The sequence below is a fragment of the Eschrichtius robustus genome, chromosome 3 (assembly GCF_028021215.1).
Source record: "Eschrichtius robustus isolate mEscRob2 chromosome 3, mEscRob2.pri, whole genome shotgun sequence".
NCBI classification, from domain to species: Eukaryota; Metazoa; Chordata; class Mammalia; order Artiodactyla; family Eschrichtiidae; genus Eschrichtius; species Eschrichtius robustus.
The window spans coordinates 91043621-91063293 of NC_090826.1; the positions used below are offsets into that span (position 1 = coordinate 91043621).

At 31.2% G+C, this 19673-nt stretch overlaps 1 protein-coding gene across 2 annotated transcripts in view; it reads right to left on the reverse strand.

The window, feature by feature from the left end:
- COL11A1 (collagen type XI alpha 1 chain) overlaps positions 1-19673 on the reverse strand; it is a 208656-nt gene that overhangs the window by 96289 nt on the left and 92694 nt on the right. For both annotated transcript variants that reach the window (XM_068540413.1, XM_068540414.1), the window contains exons 15-28: positions 16964-17017; positions 14432-14485; positions 14260-14313; positions 14025-14078; positions 12756-12809; positions 12594-12638; positions 11361-11414; positions 10877-10921; positions 10571-10624; positions 10065-10109; positions 5707-5760; positions 4575-4619; positions 2430-2483; positions 2305-2349 (exon numbers count right to left, since the gene is read on the reverse strand). In XM_068540413.1, the coding sequence (XP_068396514.1) occupies positions 2305-2349; positions 2430-2483; positions 4575-4619; positions 5707-5760; positions 10065-10109; positions 10571-10624; positions 10877-10921; positions 11361-11414; positions 12594-12638; positions 12756-12809; positions 14025-14078; positions 14260-14313; positions 14432-14485; positions 16964-17017 (711 nt within the window). The remainder of the gene's footprint in view (positions 1-2304; positions 2350-2429; positions 2484-4574; positions 4620-5706; positions 5761-10064; positions 10110-10570; positions 10625-10876; positions 10922-11360; positions 11415-12593; positions 12639-12755; positions 12810-14024; positions 14079-14259; positions 14314-14431; positions 14486-16963; positions 17018-19673) is intronic.

A 19673-nucleotide genomic window follows, 5' to 3' on the forward strand; every position in this document is an offset into this window, starting at 1 on the left:
TTTGGTAAGGTATGCTAAGGTCCAGAAAATATCAGGTTATGATGGATATATGAGACTTAGACTTGGAAAAGGAATCCAATCTGATATCCTATCTAAACATAAGAATTCTGACAGGTCTAAAAGTTTTGACACAAGCATAATGTTTTCAACTTTCTGGCCACAAAGTAGGCTTGTGGAATTAGGATTCTCTCTGCACTGAACGCAATTGGGCAATAGCAGAGGCTTAAAAGCTGAAAATGACCACTTAACTTCCTATTGACTGGTGTCTTCATTACTTTCTCCCTAGAGAGAAAGGTAATTACACAGTTGCCAAGTTTAGTTTAAAAAAATACTGCACTCTATGTCTAAAATCAGTAACAGTTTTTAGGATATTTTTTCTGGGAGAGATTTGTTTTTTAAGAGAGCATATAGTGCACTAGATGATATTTCTGTCCAAACTTTGTTTTCAATACATTTGCAATTTAAAAATAAATTAGATGACTCAAGTTATTAAGAATATCCTTACAATAAGTGACATTTTTTAAACAAATAACACTTTCAAGCTACTAAGCTTTCCAGTCCTTAAATTATCAAGTCTGAATTAACATTTTAAAAAAGTAGACAGATTTTTAGAAAACATGTAAAAGAGGAATTCACCTGTGCCACTTGGTTAACTGGATTATGTTTCTTAAGTTCTAAGGAACAAATCTGAGTCTAAACAATGGAGAATTTTATTCTAGTTAGGGTACTAACTTGGTATTTCACCTTTGGTTAATTAATATTGTTATTCATAAAAGAAAATAATTTCAACTTCCTTCTTCATCTCTTACGAGATAAATGGTCAATTATAATATATACTCAGAAAAACAAAATAACCAATAATCTCAAATTGTTTTCCTACATATAAGCAATATACATTTATTTTTTTCCTGAGTAGGTTTTTCCTCACATATATCTCATCATCTATAATTTTATTTTCCTTTGTCATTTGCTACTACCCCTTTTTCCAAAAAGTTCATAACTTTCCCACCCCAATTAAATGCCTTTCCTTTAAACACTGCCTTCCCTAAAAATCCTTCGTGGGCACTAATTCCAGAGAAACAATTTGAATTGATATTTAAATGTATTACCAATAAAAACTGAGATTCCAAATTCCAAACTGAGACAATATATTTTTTTGCATGGGCAACTTGCAAGTAATTACAAGTTCAACACTGTCCAAACTACCACTGTGCTAGCTCAGTAAGACACGATACCCTGAAGTTCATCTGTGATGACCAAGATGAATTGGGATTCAAATCAAAGTAGCTGAGTTAATTTAAAATGCATGACATTTTTTCACGCAGTAGAATTGTCAATATAGTTGCATACCTTGACAATGCCTCAGTATGTAACCTATTTATTCTTTTCAGAAAAATAAAATATAATGTATATAATAAGTCCATCCCTTCTTGTTATCTATTCCTTACTGATATCAAATCTATTCAAGGTGTTTTTGATAATATTATGACTGTGGGAATAAACAGTTATCCTTGAAATCAAAATGAGTATTGCATATATTTCTCACCAAATCTACCAACATTTTATACTTAACCTTGTTTTATAAAATGAAGTATAGTAAGAATTAATGCAATACTGATTCTGAGTAATGTTATTCCATTTCAACACAATCATCGAAGGATTTGGGAGCTCTACATTTAATGTTAAACATTTACATGAAAAAAATCTCAATTTTGTTTTCTTCATCAAATTAAACTATAAGCACTCTTTAAAAGAGTGCACATTCTTTCAGCCACCTTTACTTGGATTTAATCTTAATTTCCTTCTTATTAAAGCTTTTGCTGTGCATGCAGTATCACATATGAAGACTTCCTCTTCCCCCAGTTGATTCATGTTACTTCTAACTTTCATATTTTGCACTTCATTTCAATTTATAAAATTTGGGGATTATAGTAGAGAAAAAAATGGAATAAACATTCCTCTGTTATGCATATAACTGGATCCAATCCAAGCATAAAAACCCATCATTAGGCCAACCTTATAATTTAGAAAAGTTATACACATGTAAGAAAAAAAGGGATGCAGGATTGATTCTATTTATGACATACTTTGTTTTTTGTTTTTTTTTTAATAATTTAGTCCTCACCCGAGGATATAAGACTTCTAAAGTATCCGGGATATAGAGTACAAAATTAGACTTGCATTGTTTGGTACATAAGTAATCACTCAATATATTTGAGAAATGGAATATCTGTTCAATAAATTTAAATTTTTTATACAATAGGTATATAGCAATTAAAATCACCTAAATAAATTATGTTTTACCTTTTCACCTTTAGAGCCCTTGAGACCTCTGACACCATCTGCTCCCTATGGAATAAATTAGAAGGATTAAATAACTACAATATTTTACATTGAAATTAAATAATGTAGGAAAAAATAATATTTACCTTTACTCCTCGAGGACCAGGGTAGCCAATGGGACCCTGTGGACCTGGAGGACCCTGAAAAAGATCCATTGCAATTTAAATACATTATGCACTGAAAGTGCCCCTCACTCACAACATACTATAATTTTACCAAATAATCTATAAGAACATGGTATTTTTCTACTTCTGGTAAAGATTTATTTGGTACTTTATCGTTTGTGTCTAAAGTCAGATATCATGACAAATCATGTGATGAGCTCTACCTACTCCAAACTTATATATTCATGCAAAAAGTAAGATAAATATTATGAATATGTGAAATAATATAAGTAATTATATAATTAATAACTGCTTTTCTAAGCCTGAAAAAATCTGATGCCCTCAATGTCTACAATAAAAAATTATAGATTAGCCAAAAGGATAAATAACTTCTAACCAAAAACTAGCATTAAATTTATTGCATACCAAATCAAAACTACAATGAGGTATCACTTCACATCAGTCAGAATGGCTATCATCAAAAAATCTACAAACAATAAATGCTGGAGAGGGTGTGGAGAAAAGGGAACCCTCTTGCACTGTTGGTGGGAATGTAAATTGATACAGCCACTATGGAGAACAGTATGGAGGTTTCTTAAAATACTAAAAATAGAACTACCATATGACCCTGCACTCCCACTACTGGGCATACACTCTGAGAAAACCATAATTCAAAAAGAGTCATGCACCACAATGTTCATTGCAGCTCTATTTACAATAGCCAGGACATGGAAGCAACCTAAGTGTCCATTGACAGATGAATGGATAAAGAAGATGTGGCAAATATATACAATGGAATATTACTCAGCCATAAAAAGAAATGAAATTGAGTTATTTGTAGTGAGGTGGATGGACCTAGAGACTGTCATACAGAGTGAAGTAAGTCAGAAAGAGAAAAATAAATACCATATGCTAACACATATATATGGAATCTAAAAAAAAAAAAAAAAAAAAAAAATGGTTCTGAAGAACCTAGGGGTCGGACAGGAATAAAGACACATACGTAGAGAATGGACTTGAGGACATGGGGAGGGGGAAGGGTAAGCTGGGATGAAGTGACAGAGTGGTATGGACATATATACACTACCAAATGTAAAATAGATTGCTAGTGGGAAGCAGCTGCATAGCACAGGGAGATCAGCTCCGTGCTTTGTGACCACCTAGAGGGGTGGGATAGGGAGGAGGGGAGGGAGACGCAAGAGGGAGGAGATATGGGGATATATGTATATGTATAGCTGATTCACTTTGTTATACAGCAGAAACTAACACACCATTGTAAAGCAATTACACTCCAATAAAGATGTTTAAAAAAATTTATTGCATTCACATCATCAAGAATATGATCAAAATTATATATTTTCCATGGCTGGCTTCATTTCACTAGTCTACCTAAAGGAAATAATGTATAATATACAATAGTATATAATATACAATACTAATGTTGATTATTTTAATACGAATCCAAAATTAGCAACTCTAGATAAAAATGATCTTACCCTGCTACTGTAATCCAAAATAGTATTAACATTGAAAGCTTTTATTTTGATATTTTATTTAGATATTTTGATAATCATTGTTCTTACAATTTAGTCTCCTCTTATGTAAAGGTTATCAGAAAGTAATAAGTATATATAAAATTCAAGTGACATAAACACTTTAATGATATTCAGTAGTTCTTGTCCAATTTCATTATTATTACTTATGGTCATTTATTCCACATATATAACATAGGCAGAATGTGGATTTATTTCTGATCATGAGAATATTTTTTAAAAAACAGAGAATGCTAGTCTAATTGATCAAATTGCCAATGCAAAATTAAATGTTATCTAAGACACATCTTTTTTATACCCTAAATAAAAAAAAACTATAGAAACATGATTTATATCTAAATGTTAGCAAAAATTCTTTTGAAAGTAAAGACATATTACAGGTAGAGAATAACTATTTTCTGGTACTTAGTTTCCAATATTCATATCCCTAAATTATCATCGAAGAACATGATGTATATATATATAGATATATACACACACATACACATATATATATATTGTAGAAATGATCAAAGTAAGGCATTTTCTCTAGAGGATAAGGTGACAATATTTAAATGGATACTTTGTAACATACCAGAGAACCCTTTTCTCCAGACTGGCCTTCTTTTCCAGGATGACCCTACATTTATCAAAAATATGGACTGGTGAGATGCAATATTAATAGTAACTTATACTATGAAATTGTTCCCTTTTTTCCCATCTGTTTGAGGTTTTACTCTTTATGTTTCAAAATATATTGCACATTTTGCATCAGTGTATATGGCTTTAAATAACACTGGAAACTGTGGCATTTGGAAAGAAACATAATAAGTTTATATTGCATAGGTATAAGTTTCATCAACTACATAATATACTTGAGCGAGAGCTTGGGAAAAGCACATAAAACATATATATTATTCATCAACAATTCAACCCCAGTCTCATTTAGAGTCTTACATAAAGGTGTTTCAATCTAACTTCTATTTTACATATTGATCAAATAATCATACACACATCTTTAAAAAGCAACTAAAACATGTGGATGGGATATTTTAAAATATAGCAACATCATAAACACTAATGGTATTTGTAATCAAGTTATCGAGAGTCACTAAATATTGCATAAAAACATACAGCTCCACAACAACTATACTCAATGAAAACAAGTAGTTGCAGAATGAAAATTTTGTACCCTAGCTCTGAGTAAGTAGTTTGAAGAGAAAAAAATAACAACTGTGGAGATTACATAATTACATTATTTATTACTATGTGATAAGATATAATAAACATTGCTATATTTCTAGAAAAGTAGGGAATCCCTGAAGGCAGAGGAATTTTCATGTAAGATGTCTGAGGAAACTTACAAAAGGTGAGGAATTTCACCTGGACTCTCAAGAAACATGTTCTTTGAAAAGGAAGAGAGAATGGAAAAGTGTTTTCTATGAAAAGAAAAGGACATAACAAAAGGTATAGCAATAGAAAATGTAAAGCATGGTAGGAAAATATGAGATTCTGGCCTAGAGTGGTCCAAAGCCCACTGGGAGCTCCTTAAAGAGTTTGCAATATGGAAGTGACATGATGAAATAGCATTTTAGAGAGATCAATGTTTAATTACTGGCTCGATTGCTTTTATTACTGAATTCTTACAATCACTTCTAAAGCACATGTAAAATCTATTTTTGAAAATAACATATAGAAATTTTAATGACCAGGTAACTATTACTTACAGGAGGCCCATCAGCACCAGGAAGTCCTCCGAGCCCTGGTTTTCCTTGTGGTCCCTAATCAAATAGAGAAAAAGAATATTTTCATTTAAAAATTGAAAATAATGAAAAGTCTGACTTTGTACATAGGAATATACAGCCAATAAAATTCTTAACTTGAGTCACTGGCTTTCATCTATAAGCAACAAACATCTGAATACTTTTTAACATATTATGTAGAAGAAATGGTATATAAAGATAGATGAAAACCAAATTTAACATCTGTCAAAGACATGCTAGTTTTCATCCTGCTTAGTAGTCCTAAATGTGTCTTTTTTAATTAACAAGTTAGTTTTTCATACCACAACAAACTGGAACTTATAGAATAAAAAGGAAAACAATATAGGTCAATATACAATCAATATACATTGATTTATACCATTGAAAAAGCAAATATTGGCTATTTCCATCAATGATGTTAATAAGTGCCAATTCACAGGGAACTATATTCAATACCTTGTGATAAACCATAATGGAAAAGAATATGAAAAAGAATGAACTAAATCACTTTGCTGTACAGTAGAAATTAATACAACATTGTAAATCAACTGTTCTTCAGTAACTATTTATTCAACAGATTAATCTGTGTTTAATCACAGGGGATTTAAAATCTCATTTAATTTGATCATTGGTAAGGTTGAAACATGCTAAGAATGACTATTACAAGAAGTAGACCCTTCATCAGGAGAAAAATTGGCTTTCTGCTTAGAATAATTAACTTTATCAAGTCTTCAGAGCCTAAGCCATTATTGCTTACTGGTCAAGTCATTAGCCAGAATTTAGAAACAATTAAAAGGGCAACGATATATCAGCAAGCCTAGATGCTGGATGTAGGAGGATTTTTCCATTCTTAGAAAGTATTTAGAAAAAGCATTGTATTCATATACATGGATAGTACAGAGTTTAACTAGAAAGCCTCACTTAAATCACTTAAGAAGAAAGTCTTACTTAAATCACTACGGAACAACACACAAAAATAAAGATAACATTTAAATTGAACAATCTGGACTTTATAACTGAATTTAATTGCATCTCATTTACAGGATTTAAAAGACTCAATTCCCTTCACCACTCTGCAAAGTCATATACAGTTAAGTAATCTAACATTATGAAACAACTGTTATAAAACTTGTTTTTTTTATGGCAGTATTTTGCCTTTCACTCAAATTATTTTTTCGCTCTCAGGAAATGGTCTTATTTCTTCAGAACAAAATGTAGATTACAAAGGCAAAACTATTCCAGTAATTATTATTATCAGCAGATGTGATATTTCTGATTACAAAGGCAAAACTATTCCAGTAATTATTATTATCAGCAGATGTGATATTTCTAAGACAATGACCTTGTGTACAATACTACATGGATTTTATGTTGTTGCTATATATTTAAGGGTAGATGAGAAATACTAAAACCCTTGTACTATAGGATGATTTTTTTAATCAAGTTAAAATCAGTCCATCTTTTTTAAAATGGAAGCTCCATGACAGTACAATATTTTGTCTGCTTTCTTAACTGCTTGGTGTCTCCCTACAGGAATGGGAACAAAGTTAAGTGAATGAATGCCATATTTTAGATGTTAATAAAATAGTTAAAATTCATTGTGTCTCTATGCACTATGTTAAGCAATATAAAATATATATATATTATATATATTTATATGTATAGTATCCATTTTAAGTCTCAAGAAATTCCATGAAATATCAGCATCAAAGAGCTTGAGTAATTAACTAATGTTAATACATCACAGAGTTGAAATACAAATGAATCCAGATCTGTAGCCATATCGTCAAAGTCCTTGCCTTTAACTAATATATATTTTGTGTCTTGCTATTTCTTCTTTAGCTCATATAGTTATACAATACCATTTGTTTTCTGTAAAGCCATTAACATATAAGTGATGTAAATTCTGAAACCATAAATTAAATCATAGGACTTCACAGTATATTTAAGTTATCAATGTGTCAGGAAAGCAATATAGTTGTCATCCATTTTAGTTAATTAACTTGAACTTTATAAAATCTTTTATCACAAATATAATAACAGCATAGGCTATGATAACTTAGGACAAAAATATAAAAGTTATTGGGAATTAAAAATATATGACATTACTTAAATTATATTTAATTGTGAGATTATAGCATGATCCAACTGAAAACATTATTCACCAAGTTTTGAAAGACAAGGCTCTTGAGCCAGAATAAACAGAACACAGTATATCATAAAGAAAATAAAAGTAATATAGATCCAAAATAAACTATATACCATAAATGCAATATAAATAAAATGCATTTTCTTCATGTTCTTGAGTTTCTTTGTCCTTTTGATGGAAAGAGGCTGTCTTTGGACTCAAGAGCTGGATATGTTCAAAGTAGAGAAAGAAGCAGCTTGTGCTTAAAGACAGCTCTCTTCCTACCACAAGAAGTGCAGTGAATCAGATTCTATATTTTACTTGTGGCTCAACAAAGGGAATTCAGATATACCAGCTTTCCTTAAAAGCAAATTCTTCCTAGGAATCCAGTTCAGAGATGATAAAATTATTGTAGAAAATTCAATAGGCACATGCCTCAAGTGCAATTTATGGTTATGATGAGCTAATCTGAAATATGTTTAGAATGGTCCAGATTAAAATCTCCGATCTAAAGCAAAGATTTTAAATCACCTTTGGTACCTAACATCTTAAATAAATAAACCATTTTCTAATAGCACTCTAATACTGTAAACATATGGAAAATATGCACAGAGAAAAAGTACTTTAAAGATCATTTAAGTTTGATATGCTAATTCTTAACATTAATAATGAGTAACTTGGTAAGAATGTTACCAAAGGATTTGAATATATATTTTACCAAAGAATATATAGAAAAGGTCAATAAGCACATAAAAATATGCTCAGCATCACTAGTGATTAGGGAAATGCCAGTTAAAACCACAATAAGATACTATTTCACACCAACAAAAATGACCATAATCAAAAAGAGAAGCAATATAAGTATTATTGAGAATATAGACAAACTAGAATCCTCATAAATTGTTGATAGGAAGGAAATATGGTATAACCACTTTGAAAAACAATTGGAAACTTCTTAAAATGTTAAATATAAATTTACCATATAACCCAGCAATTCCACTTCTAAGTACCTACCAAAAATAAATGAAAACATGTCTACACAAATTCCTTTTTACAAATACTCATAGCAGCACTATTCATAATAGCTGAAAAGTGTACATAACTCATATGTCCCTCAACTGCTGAATAAGTAAACAAAATGTGGTCTATTCAATCAATGGAATACTATTTGGCAACACAAAGGAGCAAAGTGCTGATATATGCTGCAATATGGATAAACCTCAAAAACATTATGCCAAATGAAGCCAGACACAAATGTCACGTATTATATTCATTCATATGATTAAATTAAAATATTAATTTCATTCCTATATCTTGTTCACATGAGATGTTCAGATAAGGTAAATCTATAAAGATAGAAAGTAGATCAATGGTTGTCTAGGTTTGTGGGTGCAATGGGGAGTGCAAATTGACACACGGTTTCTTTCTGGGGTGATATAAGTATTCTAAAAATGTGATTGTGGCACAACTCTATAAATTTACTAAAAATCATTGACTTGTACACTTAAAATGAGTAAATTTTTAGGGTATGAAATTAACCCCAAGAAAGTTGTTAATTTTTTAAAAATTGCATATTCATAGAAATCAACAAAAATAAGAAAAAAATCATATTAGAAAGAATTAGGTAACACTGTGCTGTAACTATAAGGGACAGGAAATATTACTTAGGGAATCTGTCAGAGGAGATAGGGACAAAAGACATCTCTTTAATTAAAAACTTATTCTTGTTTTGATCCAGACATTGAGTTATTAACAAGAACATCATTTGCCATTTATACATGAGAAATGGTGGCAATAATAACGTCACAATTTTCCCTTAATTAGACCTTGCTAAAAGCCTTTTGTCACAAGCAAACCTAACTACATTTTTTAAATAATGAGAAATAAAAGGAGAACCAAAATAAAGAGAAAACACTCACTCATATCAGTACGTTTCTGAAATTAATAGAGCTGAGAATGTCACATTTGGAAGTTATCCAAATGGAAACTCTGTGAAATTTTATCATTTACAGTTCAGAGACATATGAATGACTGCTGCTCACCCTGTACTTTCATAATTTAATTCCAGATTAATTCTTTATATGCTGAGACATTTAAATATCTTATCAAAAACAGAAGGCAGGCCTTATACCTCCCTAAAGTTGACAACACAAGCTTGTTTACCAGACATTACTAGAACAACAGAATAACTTACTTTTTCACCAGGAGGACCAATTGGACCTTGTGGACCAGGAAGACCCTATTTTAAAAGAATTCATTTCGTATGTCAAGAATCACATCACAAGAATACACTTTTAAAATAGTAAACGATTAGCCCTCTATTTTACATGAAATGATTTATGAGAATCTATATGTATATATCCCCCCACATTCCCCAGAAAGTTTTGCAACACTATGAGGAGTTTTACATAAGCTACTCTTCTGGCGATGGATATGTAACGTGATCCTATTCAGAACCCTCCTGCAGGTGTCCTGGCATTCCATGAACACCGAATGACTCATTTTTCTCTTGGAAGAAAGAGGGCTCTGCAAATTTGCTCAAATTTTTTTAACAAGGAAAAAAAAAAAAAGAATGATCTTCCTACATTCACAATAAAAACTCTTAGCCCTACATAGAAAATTCTGAGGCTGTCAATTTTCTTGTATAAAGATACCATCTTACCCCATTATCTCAAAAAAGCTGTGACAGCTTAGACTTACTTGAGGTCCTGGATTCCCTTGCTGACCTGGCGGTCCAGGCTCCCCCTGGGGACCCTGCCATAGGAAAATATAAAGAGTCTTAAATAAAACTATTTCACATAATAGGTTTTTTTCTTCTCAATTGAAAAACAGTCCCCAAATCATGTTTCCCTATAGAGAATCTGGAAAATCTTGCAAAATATTAATGCTGGCAAAAGCACTTGGCAACACATTGTAAGAAATCTTAATTTTAGATTTAGCAACAAAAGTGGTTTGTTAGTACTTAGATTACAGAAACAAGTTATCTTATGGATATTTTCTACATACCATGTTCCCTTTTGGTCCTGGGGGGCCATCCACACCTGCGATACCCTTCAATGACGAAAAAAATATGCATGAGGGTTTACAAGTTCAGATGCTACAACGGAAAATTTAGAAGACTAACCTAAGAGCATGACACCCAGTAGCCTAGGTTGACTAAAAAATCATTTTAGAACTTAATGGAAATGAGGGAAAAAGCAAGGTCTATACTCTCCTCTCCATGCCCATGGAGACAACCTAACAGCATTTTCCACTGCGTGTTCAGAATTTGACATGAAACAATAAAATAGGTAAACTAAAAGGAAGAGAAAAGAAGCCAGTGGAGTGGGGTATGCTCAGTTAAACTGATAGGCAGCATCATTAGGCCTTAGAATATAACAGAGCAGTAAACCCTTGGCTGTCTACTGAAAGCTTTCACAGCCTCCTGGCTTTAAAAATTCTGGCAACAAGCTTTCCCTAAGAAATCTTGAATGTTTTCAACAACACATACAGGCTGTCCTGTAGGTCCTGGAGTTCCCCTTGGTCCTAGCAAACCTCGTGGACCCTAGGAGGAAAAGAAAAACACATTCTCATAAGAAATGCCTTCAAAACATGCCTCTTCCTTTAAATAAATTTTAATGTAATGTTTAGATTAAAATATCTGTTCATCTTCTTTTAATGGTGTTTAAAATGCCATTTTTAGGTGACACAAATGTCTAGTGTTTATATTGATCCAAAAGCCAAGATGGATAAGAAAGTCTTTAATACAGCCATATCTTTGATTTTATAAATTTATATATGAATCACTTGGGAAATTTTAAAAATAGGAAATATTTTAATGCTTTAAATAAGTCACTTTTGTGTCATTTTTTTCCAATTTGAATAGCAACACTGAATCTTATTAAATCTTGTTATTTAATAAGATAGACTACACAAATAGAAGTGTCCTGATTCTCATTTATTTTACATTTAAGTAAATTCCATCTTGAAAGAATATTCTACTGAGAGAAAGAAACAAACAGCTGGATAACTATATTAGCAAGATTAGAGAAACCATTTGCTTGATTTTTAAAATTATTATGACAATTAATTTCTTTTTCTTCCCCCTCCTCCATTTGTTCCTCCTTCTTTTCCTTCTTTAGAAAAGTGAATACAATGATTTACTGTCATATTCACTTGAGCTACTATGCCTTTTAGTTGACAGGCTCTATAATGTGGCAAACTAGGACTAAAACTAGGAGGCCTGCTTCTAGTCTGGTTCTTTGATTAACTAACTTTGGGTAAACCTTTCCAATTCAGTTTCCTCATTTGTAAAAATCAGTGGAAAAAGGATATAATCTAGTAAATTTTATAGTTATATCTGGTATATACTAAGCACCTCATTTTTGTGTTTCTTCTGATAAGATTAATTTATCCTAAACACATAAATAGATTCTAGAGCTATTGATGATATAAAAACTGAAACAAAACAAAAAAACAGCAACAAAAACTAGGTAAGGTTTTTGCCTGACAAGATGTTATATCCCACAATTTTTTCTCTTGATTTTCTAAGACTTTTTCTTTAACAAAAGAAGAGCTCTGAGTATCATTTTTAAATGTTTTTTCACATAACAATTACCTGGTTAGCTTAAGCAAGACGGCAATAGTCATCTGAGTTTATTATTGACTTTATATATGTTAACACCAATCACTATTCCTTCAAAACGGGGTATTATTTAAAAAGAAAAAAAAGAAAGTTGCTTACAGCTTCACCTGGAAGACCCCTTGGTCCTATTTCTCCATCTTCTCCCTGTCATGGACAAAATGAATGGGAGAGTGACGCAATCAGACAATGTAACATTTCAGCATGATTTTGTTCTATGTTTTAATTTTAAATATTTCTTAAAAGAAATGAAGTTTAATATACCCGCATTCCATCTTCGCCAGGAGGACCAGGAGGACCTTGGGGACCTCGTTCACCCTATTAAATAAATCCAAGTATAAGTAGAACACGAAATAAACTAGAATGTTTGTCTATCCTACAGCTATCCTACCAAATATAACGGAACATTTGCAGAAAAAACTTATGCTCTATTTTCCCTCCTTAAAACACTTCAAAGATAAATCATAATTTTACATTAACTGGCATTATATATTAGTATGCTAGGAAAAATGTTCCCTCAATTTTGAAAACAAAAAGGTTTAAATGAAATTCCCAAATAATTTTCAGACATTTAATTATTACAAACTAATAGAAAAGTTTTCTGCTGAAAACTGTCTTAAACATGGATACATTTTGCTGATTTTTATTTAATTTACATTTTTTCTGCTTCTAAAATAATTCTTATTAAAACAGCACAGTTCTAGAAGACTAAAGAAGTTTTTGGATTTTTTAGAAAAAAATTATATATTTTTCTCAACATGTGATAGGCACACACTAAATATCTTGCTAGACATTCATAGTGCTTTCTTTTCTTTATCTTTCTATTTTTTTTTATATTCTCCAATTTCCTAATGGTTGTCCCATCTTCCTTCTTAACTTTTGGAGAAGAAAAATGTGAAGATCCAAAGCTGATCTTTTTTTGAAAGACCACATCTTTGCTTAATTTCCCACTAAAAATATTGACTGGATTGCCGTTCAACATTGTATTTTGTTTAGCCTTAGTGAATTATAAGCTCTTGCACCGGATTGCAAACTAATATTATCACAAAGAAGTAGCCTGTGGTGTCTCAATCTACTGGAGCCATCTAATTAGTATAATAAAATACAGTGCCCAGTATATTGTTATATTAATGACAAACTGCCTATAGATGTCCTCTTTTGAGTATATTTCCACAGACAAAATGTAAGAAGGAAATTGAGGCAATTATCAAAAAATTAGAGGCAAAAATTAAATCTCCACACTTGTTCTATAAATGTATTTTCCATATACATGTACATAAAGATTCCACCTCAACTTATGTTTGTGTAAAATCAGTATTTTAATGTCTAAAAGAAATTAAAGAACTTATATGAGTATCGCACATATAATTCTACTTATCTTTCTTCAAATATCTAGTAGATGTACTAATTTACATGAGTTCACAAATACTTAAATTAATTTTCTTCTTATATCTTAGTGTATCAATATTTCGTAGTATTCCTGTATTATCCCAATATAAAAAAGTATAAAATGTACAGAATGGTATATCTTACCCTGTGACCCTTGTCACCTGGCAGACCTGGAAGTCCATCAAATCCTCGATCCCCCTGTAAAATCACCATCATCATCATCAACAATCATCATCACATTCCCAGCCTATTTCTGTACTGTAATTTGAGTGTGAAATATTCTTTCATATCAAGAAACTCTATTTTAAAATATAAAAATTTCAGGGGTGAACTGAGATACGAGATCTGAAAATACAAATGTATGAGATGAGCTCCCGACCTTGGCCCCAGGTTCTCCTGGCATTCCTCTTCCTCCATCAGCACCCGGACGACCCTGATAATACCAAGAACATGACTAAGCAAAAGGGATTCCAAATAGCACAGAATAAAAGAAAACAAAATAACTGATGATTTCAGATGCCCTCAAAATGTACAATGAAAATTAACCATACCCTTTTTCCAGATTTTCCTATTGGACCAGGAGGACCTTGGACACCACGAGGGCCCTATACAAAACATCATAATTAATTAATTTTATAGAATTCCTGATCAATAAACTTAATCACATCAAGAGAAATGGCTTTAGAAATGTATATCTTCTTAGCTTTACCTTAATCATTTTAACACAAGAAAATTATTTCTTATGTAAAAGTCTAGATAAAGCAAAAAGACAAGAGAATCGATTTTTCTAAATGGTTTCTTGCCAAAAAAGAGTCATGCTATTTTCTTAAGTTTATATAGACATGCGATTACATTTAAACAAAAGGCATATAAAGTGATATTTTAAGCTAAAAAAAATCCTCAATTGCTAAATATGTTATCAAAACCTTGCAGTTTTACAGTTCACTTGACTGAAAACACTTCCATTTTATTCCTCTTCTCTTTGCCTTCACCTTTCTCTTCATTTTTTGGAGATCCTATTCTAGATATTTATTCTTTTATTGCAGGTATCACATTGGATTATAATTGTCTTTTTTTCATAGTTGAATCTCCCATTAAATTGTTAACCACTGTGATTTTGGACTAAGTCTTTTTCTCCGTTATACTCCCATAATTTAGCACAGTGCCTGGTACATATTTCTTTCAATCATCTACAAAATCCTGGAGGATCACTTGGCAAACCTTAATTCAAATTTTTGACTGGCACCATGCCATGTCAGATTAAAGATTCTCAATATCTTTCTTGAAGCAGTATAATACAATGTTATATCAATATACAATGTCTTATTTGTGAATTAATATATGTGTTTTTTTTAAATAAAATTACACAGCTAATAATAGATCAAATATAGATCCAGTAAAAATAGTATATAGGCCTTTGTATTTAATTAACTATACCCCTTTTTAAGTTTAAACAATATGCATATAATGAGTGAGGTAGAAAATGTAACACATATTTGAAATTACAAATAATTCTTATGATTGCTGTGAAATGTTGATTATAGAAATATGAAATTAAGGTTGCCTAATAATTAGAGGTTAAAAGAATATCGCTTTTAAAAAAATATTGCAGCAAGAAAACTCTATCCTATACCCCATCTGGAAGGCAAGGAGCAATAATAACAGGACAAATCTTGTTAGTTTTTAATGAAAATGATCCTTCATCTGATATTGCATCTCATTGGAGTTAAGGAAAACTGCAAAGACCATGAAAACTACTGCAGAATGTTTTCAGATTCATCTATTTTGTCAAGAGGTGAGTCTGACCCAAAAGTTCATAAACTTTGCAAAAGACATATCAATATTTTTATGCAATTCTCAGTTAAGGTACAAAGGTTTTCCATCTCTTTATGGCAACATTTAACAAGCACGACAAAGAAGGTTGCCACATTCCGTGTCACCCAAATATCTTTCTAAATTTGGGGGGGATTTTTTTCTCATTTCAGAATAAACTGTGGTGCATCCAAACAGGGGAATATTATTCAGCAACAAAAGGGAATAAACTATTGATGCACTCATCAACTGCAACAAATCCCAAAGGCATTATGCTGAGTGAAAGAAATCAATCTCAAAGGTTACATAATGTATGATTTCATTTATGTAGTATTCTTGGAAACATGAAACTGTAGTGATGAAGAAAAGATCAGTGCTTGTCAGGTATTAGGGGTACGAGGAAGTTGTGACTGTAAAGTGGCACCAAGAAATTGCTTGGGGTTACAGAACTGTTCTCTATCCTAACGACTGTGGTGGTGGTGACGAAGAATACATATAGGTGTTCACATTCAAGTTTACATTATAATATTGTTAAAATAAAACTAATTTTAAAAAAAGAAAAAATTTAGTTGGATGGCCACTTGAGAGCTCCTGTAGCCCAATCTGAGTTTATATGTATTGAGTATATCAGAAAGCATTTTTATTAAAAATGAATTTTAAAAATGCATCAAATTTTGCTTTTTCAGTTTTCTAGAATAAGTATAATTCATAATGTGCTTATAGTGAATGTCTCTATCTAGTTATTATCATTCAAGGAAAAATAATACTTTTAATTTGGCACCATGTAAATATAATGTAAGATCTTTTTAAGAATTTCAGGTTAGATGTTCTCAATTTCTCTTAATTTCCTCAGCTCTACAAAGGGCTTAAAATTAGCTTCTTTTAGGTATATTAAATATTCTTTCTGAGAGAACTTACTAGATTTTATTCTCCATGGGAAACATGTTAGGCTTGTGGCAGGGCCACTATAAATACAATTGTAATAGTGCTTCTCTGTTCTGTACGATCTCAAGCCAATTTAACGTTCTGAAGACCTATTACTATCAAGACTTTCCCATTCTAGCTTATTATCTTCTTTTAATATTGTTTAAATTAATAAAGTTATTGGCAGTCAACTGACCATTAGAGATGTTTCAATTAGAGAAGGTGATGTGAGCTTAAAGGTAATGTAAGTAATTTCTTTACTCATAAAACAGATGGCAGACACTTCAATTACCCTAATAGATAAGATAAAGTCAAAAATAAAATAAGTGAAATAGGTTAATTTTTACCTGAGGACCTGGATCACCCCTCTCACCTTTGGCCCCAGAGGAACCAGGCCCCCCCTGTAGAGAAAAGGTGAAGACATAATCATTTAATTTTGTAATTCCCTAACCAGTTTTGCCCTACCATTTTCACTTGAAATAATTAAACATTATTCAAAATACATTTCTTCAAATAGTATGATTTTATTAGTTAATACAACAAAATTTTCAAGTCCTCTGATTGAAATACATCTCTTCTCAGATTTTGACTGTATTCCAGTGTGTGAACTATATTTAAAAGTCTATATTTTACTGATAGCTACACAGAAGCAAATTTCATGAAATCACATTGAAGTGTTCTTTAATGTGTGTGCCATCAGAGCACTTACGATGATACACAGGCATTATTTATCATTACACTGTGGTGGAGTACTAGAGGAAACACATTTTTACAGAATCGGGTACACATTGAATTCATTTATGAAACTTGGCAAATATTAATGCTGTTATACTCAGAAACTTCTCAGACACTGAATTCTATAGCAATAAAATGTCAAGAACAGATGCTATTGTTGTCATTATAATTGTCCTGAAATAATGTCAAAGCATTTTTTCCTAGATTTGTCTATTTTTTCCTTAGGAGAATAAGTCCTTATGATAAACGCCTCTTCCAAATATTTACACAATCCACAAAGTGCAACAAAAGCCTGGCATAGTAACTGGAAAAAAATATAAAACCACTTTATAAAAGTGTTGTGAGTTTTAAAAAATAAATACTAGGCCATCCATCTTCCTAAAAAGCTTTAGAATACTAAAATTGAACATAGTGATAATAGTTACTTCATGCTGAAGAAGTATACTTTGTGTGTTTAAGAAGTTTCTGATTTATTTAAATCAATAGAGATTCAATTAAATACTGCATTGAATCAAAGTGCAAAAAGGTTAAAATTATGCTAAGCCTGAAAATGCTAGGTATCTAGAGCCTCCTGGTGGCTCCAAAGTAAAATAACTATTAATATGACTGCCAAAAAATATGGCAAGTCAAGTAACATGAATATTCCAATCCTGAAAATTACAAGAATGATGACTTTCAAGTGTCTAATTAAGAATTCTTGCAACTAAATCTCTTCAAGAGAGAAACAGGGGTTCTACATTAGATCAGATTATTCATAGAATTGAATGCAATTAAAGGACAGCCAATTTATTTTTAATTACTTTACTGTATTATATCTTCTGTATATAGGCACAACCTACTCAACAGATTATAATTACTTTGCCCAAACACTTATTCTAAAAATCACCATGTAATAATTGACAGTAACAGAATAGGGTAAAGAACATTTTCTATGTTTCCTGCGTATTTTAAAATATAGATCTCTTTTAGTCTATAAAATCAATTGGAAACAAATAATTGAATAAAGGAATATTTCACTGAAAGAATGAACATATTTATGTATTAAAATATTGTTCTTTTTAAAATCTTAATATATAAAATACGTTTAGACTCTAGAATTAAGATTTTTGAAAGTCTGTTATAATTTGATGTTTTGGAGCAAAGAATAATAGAAGAGAAAATGGTGAAAACAAACAATGTGATTTTTTTCTCTCAATACCAACCTTTAATAGTTTAGGAAGCTAAAACTTTCTATAACAAAGACTTAAGTAGTAAAATCAATTAATCTTGGATATTACGTTGAGAATGGTAATGTAATAACATGGCTGTCAATGATTTCTCTTTGCCAACATGCTGTGAATGTCTGACCCTTAAGGACTGGTGAAAACAGGGACAGCTTAATGTAACAAGCTTTCATTGGCTCTGCTCATCGCTGTCCTTACCCTCTACAGATCCGCTAGACTTGTGTTTGTCAGGATGATAAGCAGGAAAATTCCTTTGGATGATAGGATTTTACAGATGCTAGGCTGATATTTTTAATTTAAGCAAAAGGCAGTGTTTCCCAAACACGCTTGACCGTAAGAATCAGCCTGCTGCACTCATTGAAAATATAGTTTGCCAGTTCTGACCCTGAATATGCATCATTAGAGTCTCAAGTTCAAGGCCCCAGGAACTTTCACTTTTGATAAAATATATGGGTAATTCTTCTGCCCCCAAATTTGTAAAACACTAGCATACTGCTGATTTTCCTCAGTCATGTAAATGTGTTATTATTAACAAGCAATTAAATATTAACTCTATTTCTGCCTTTATTAAATGACATGGAATCAATCACCTTCCCTACTATATTTTGAAAGGCAGAACAGTAAAACTACATGATAAATACATAATAATGCATTTAGAAACGTGTATAATTTAAATTCTGTGGAACATATTGCCAGAACACATGTTCCACATGAGCTCATATGATTGAGTGTGAAGCCCTTCAAGATATATAAAATGTTATAAAATTTCAAGACTGAAGAGAACCATAAATTTATGAAAAAGTAGATAACAAACTCTTGAATAAACTGAATGAAGAAAACTATTTTTCCTCCTAATAAGATCAGTAAAACAGATTAAATAATTAGAAAACTATTTAATTGATTCAAATTTGAATAAAACAGTTTTACTGTGTCTACTAAGTAAACCAAAGATAAACTTTTAATGTTCAGAGTAATAATTTCTATAAATACCATTATTTCAATAAAACATTGTGAGCATATAAGATCATATTGAAAGTATACTACAGCTTTTTATATAAAAAAATACTTAAAATAGAAATTATTCCATTAATTTTAAAAT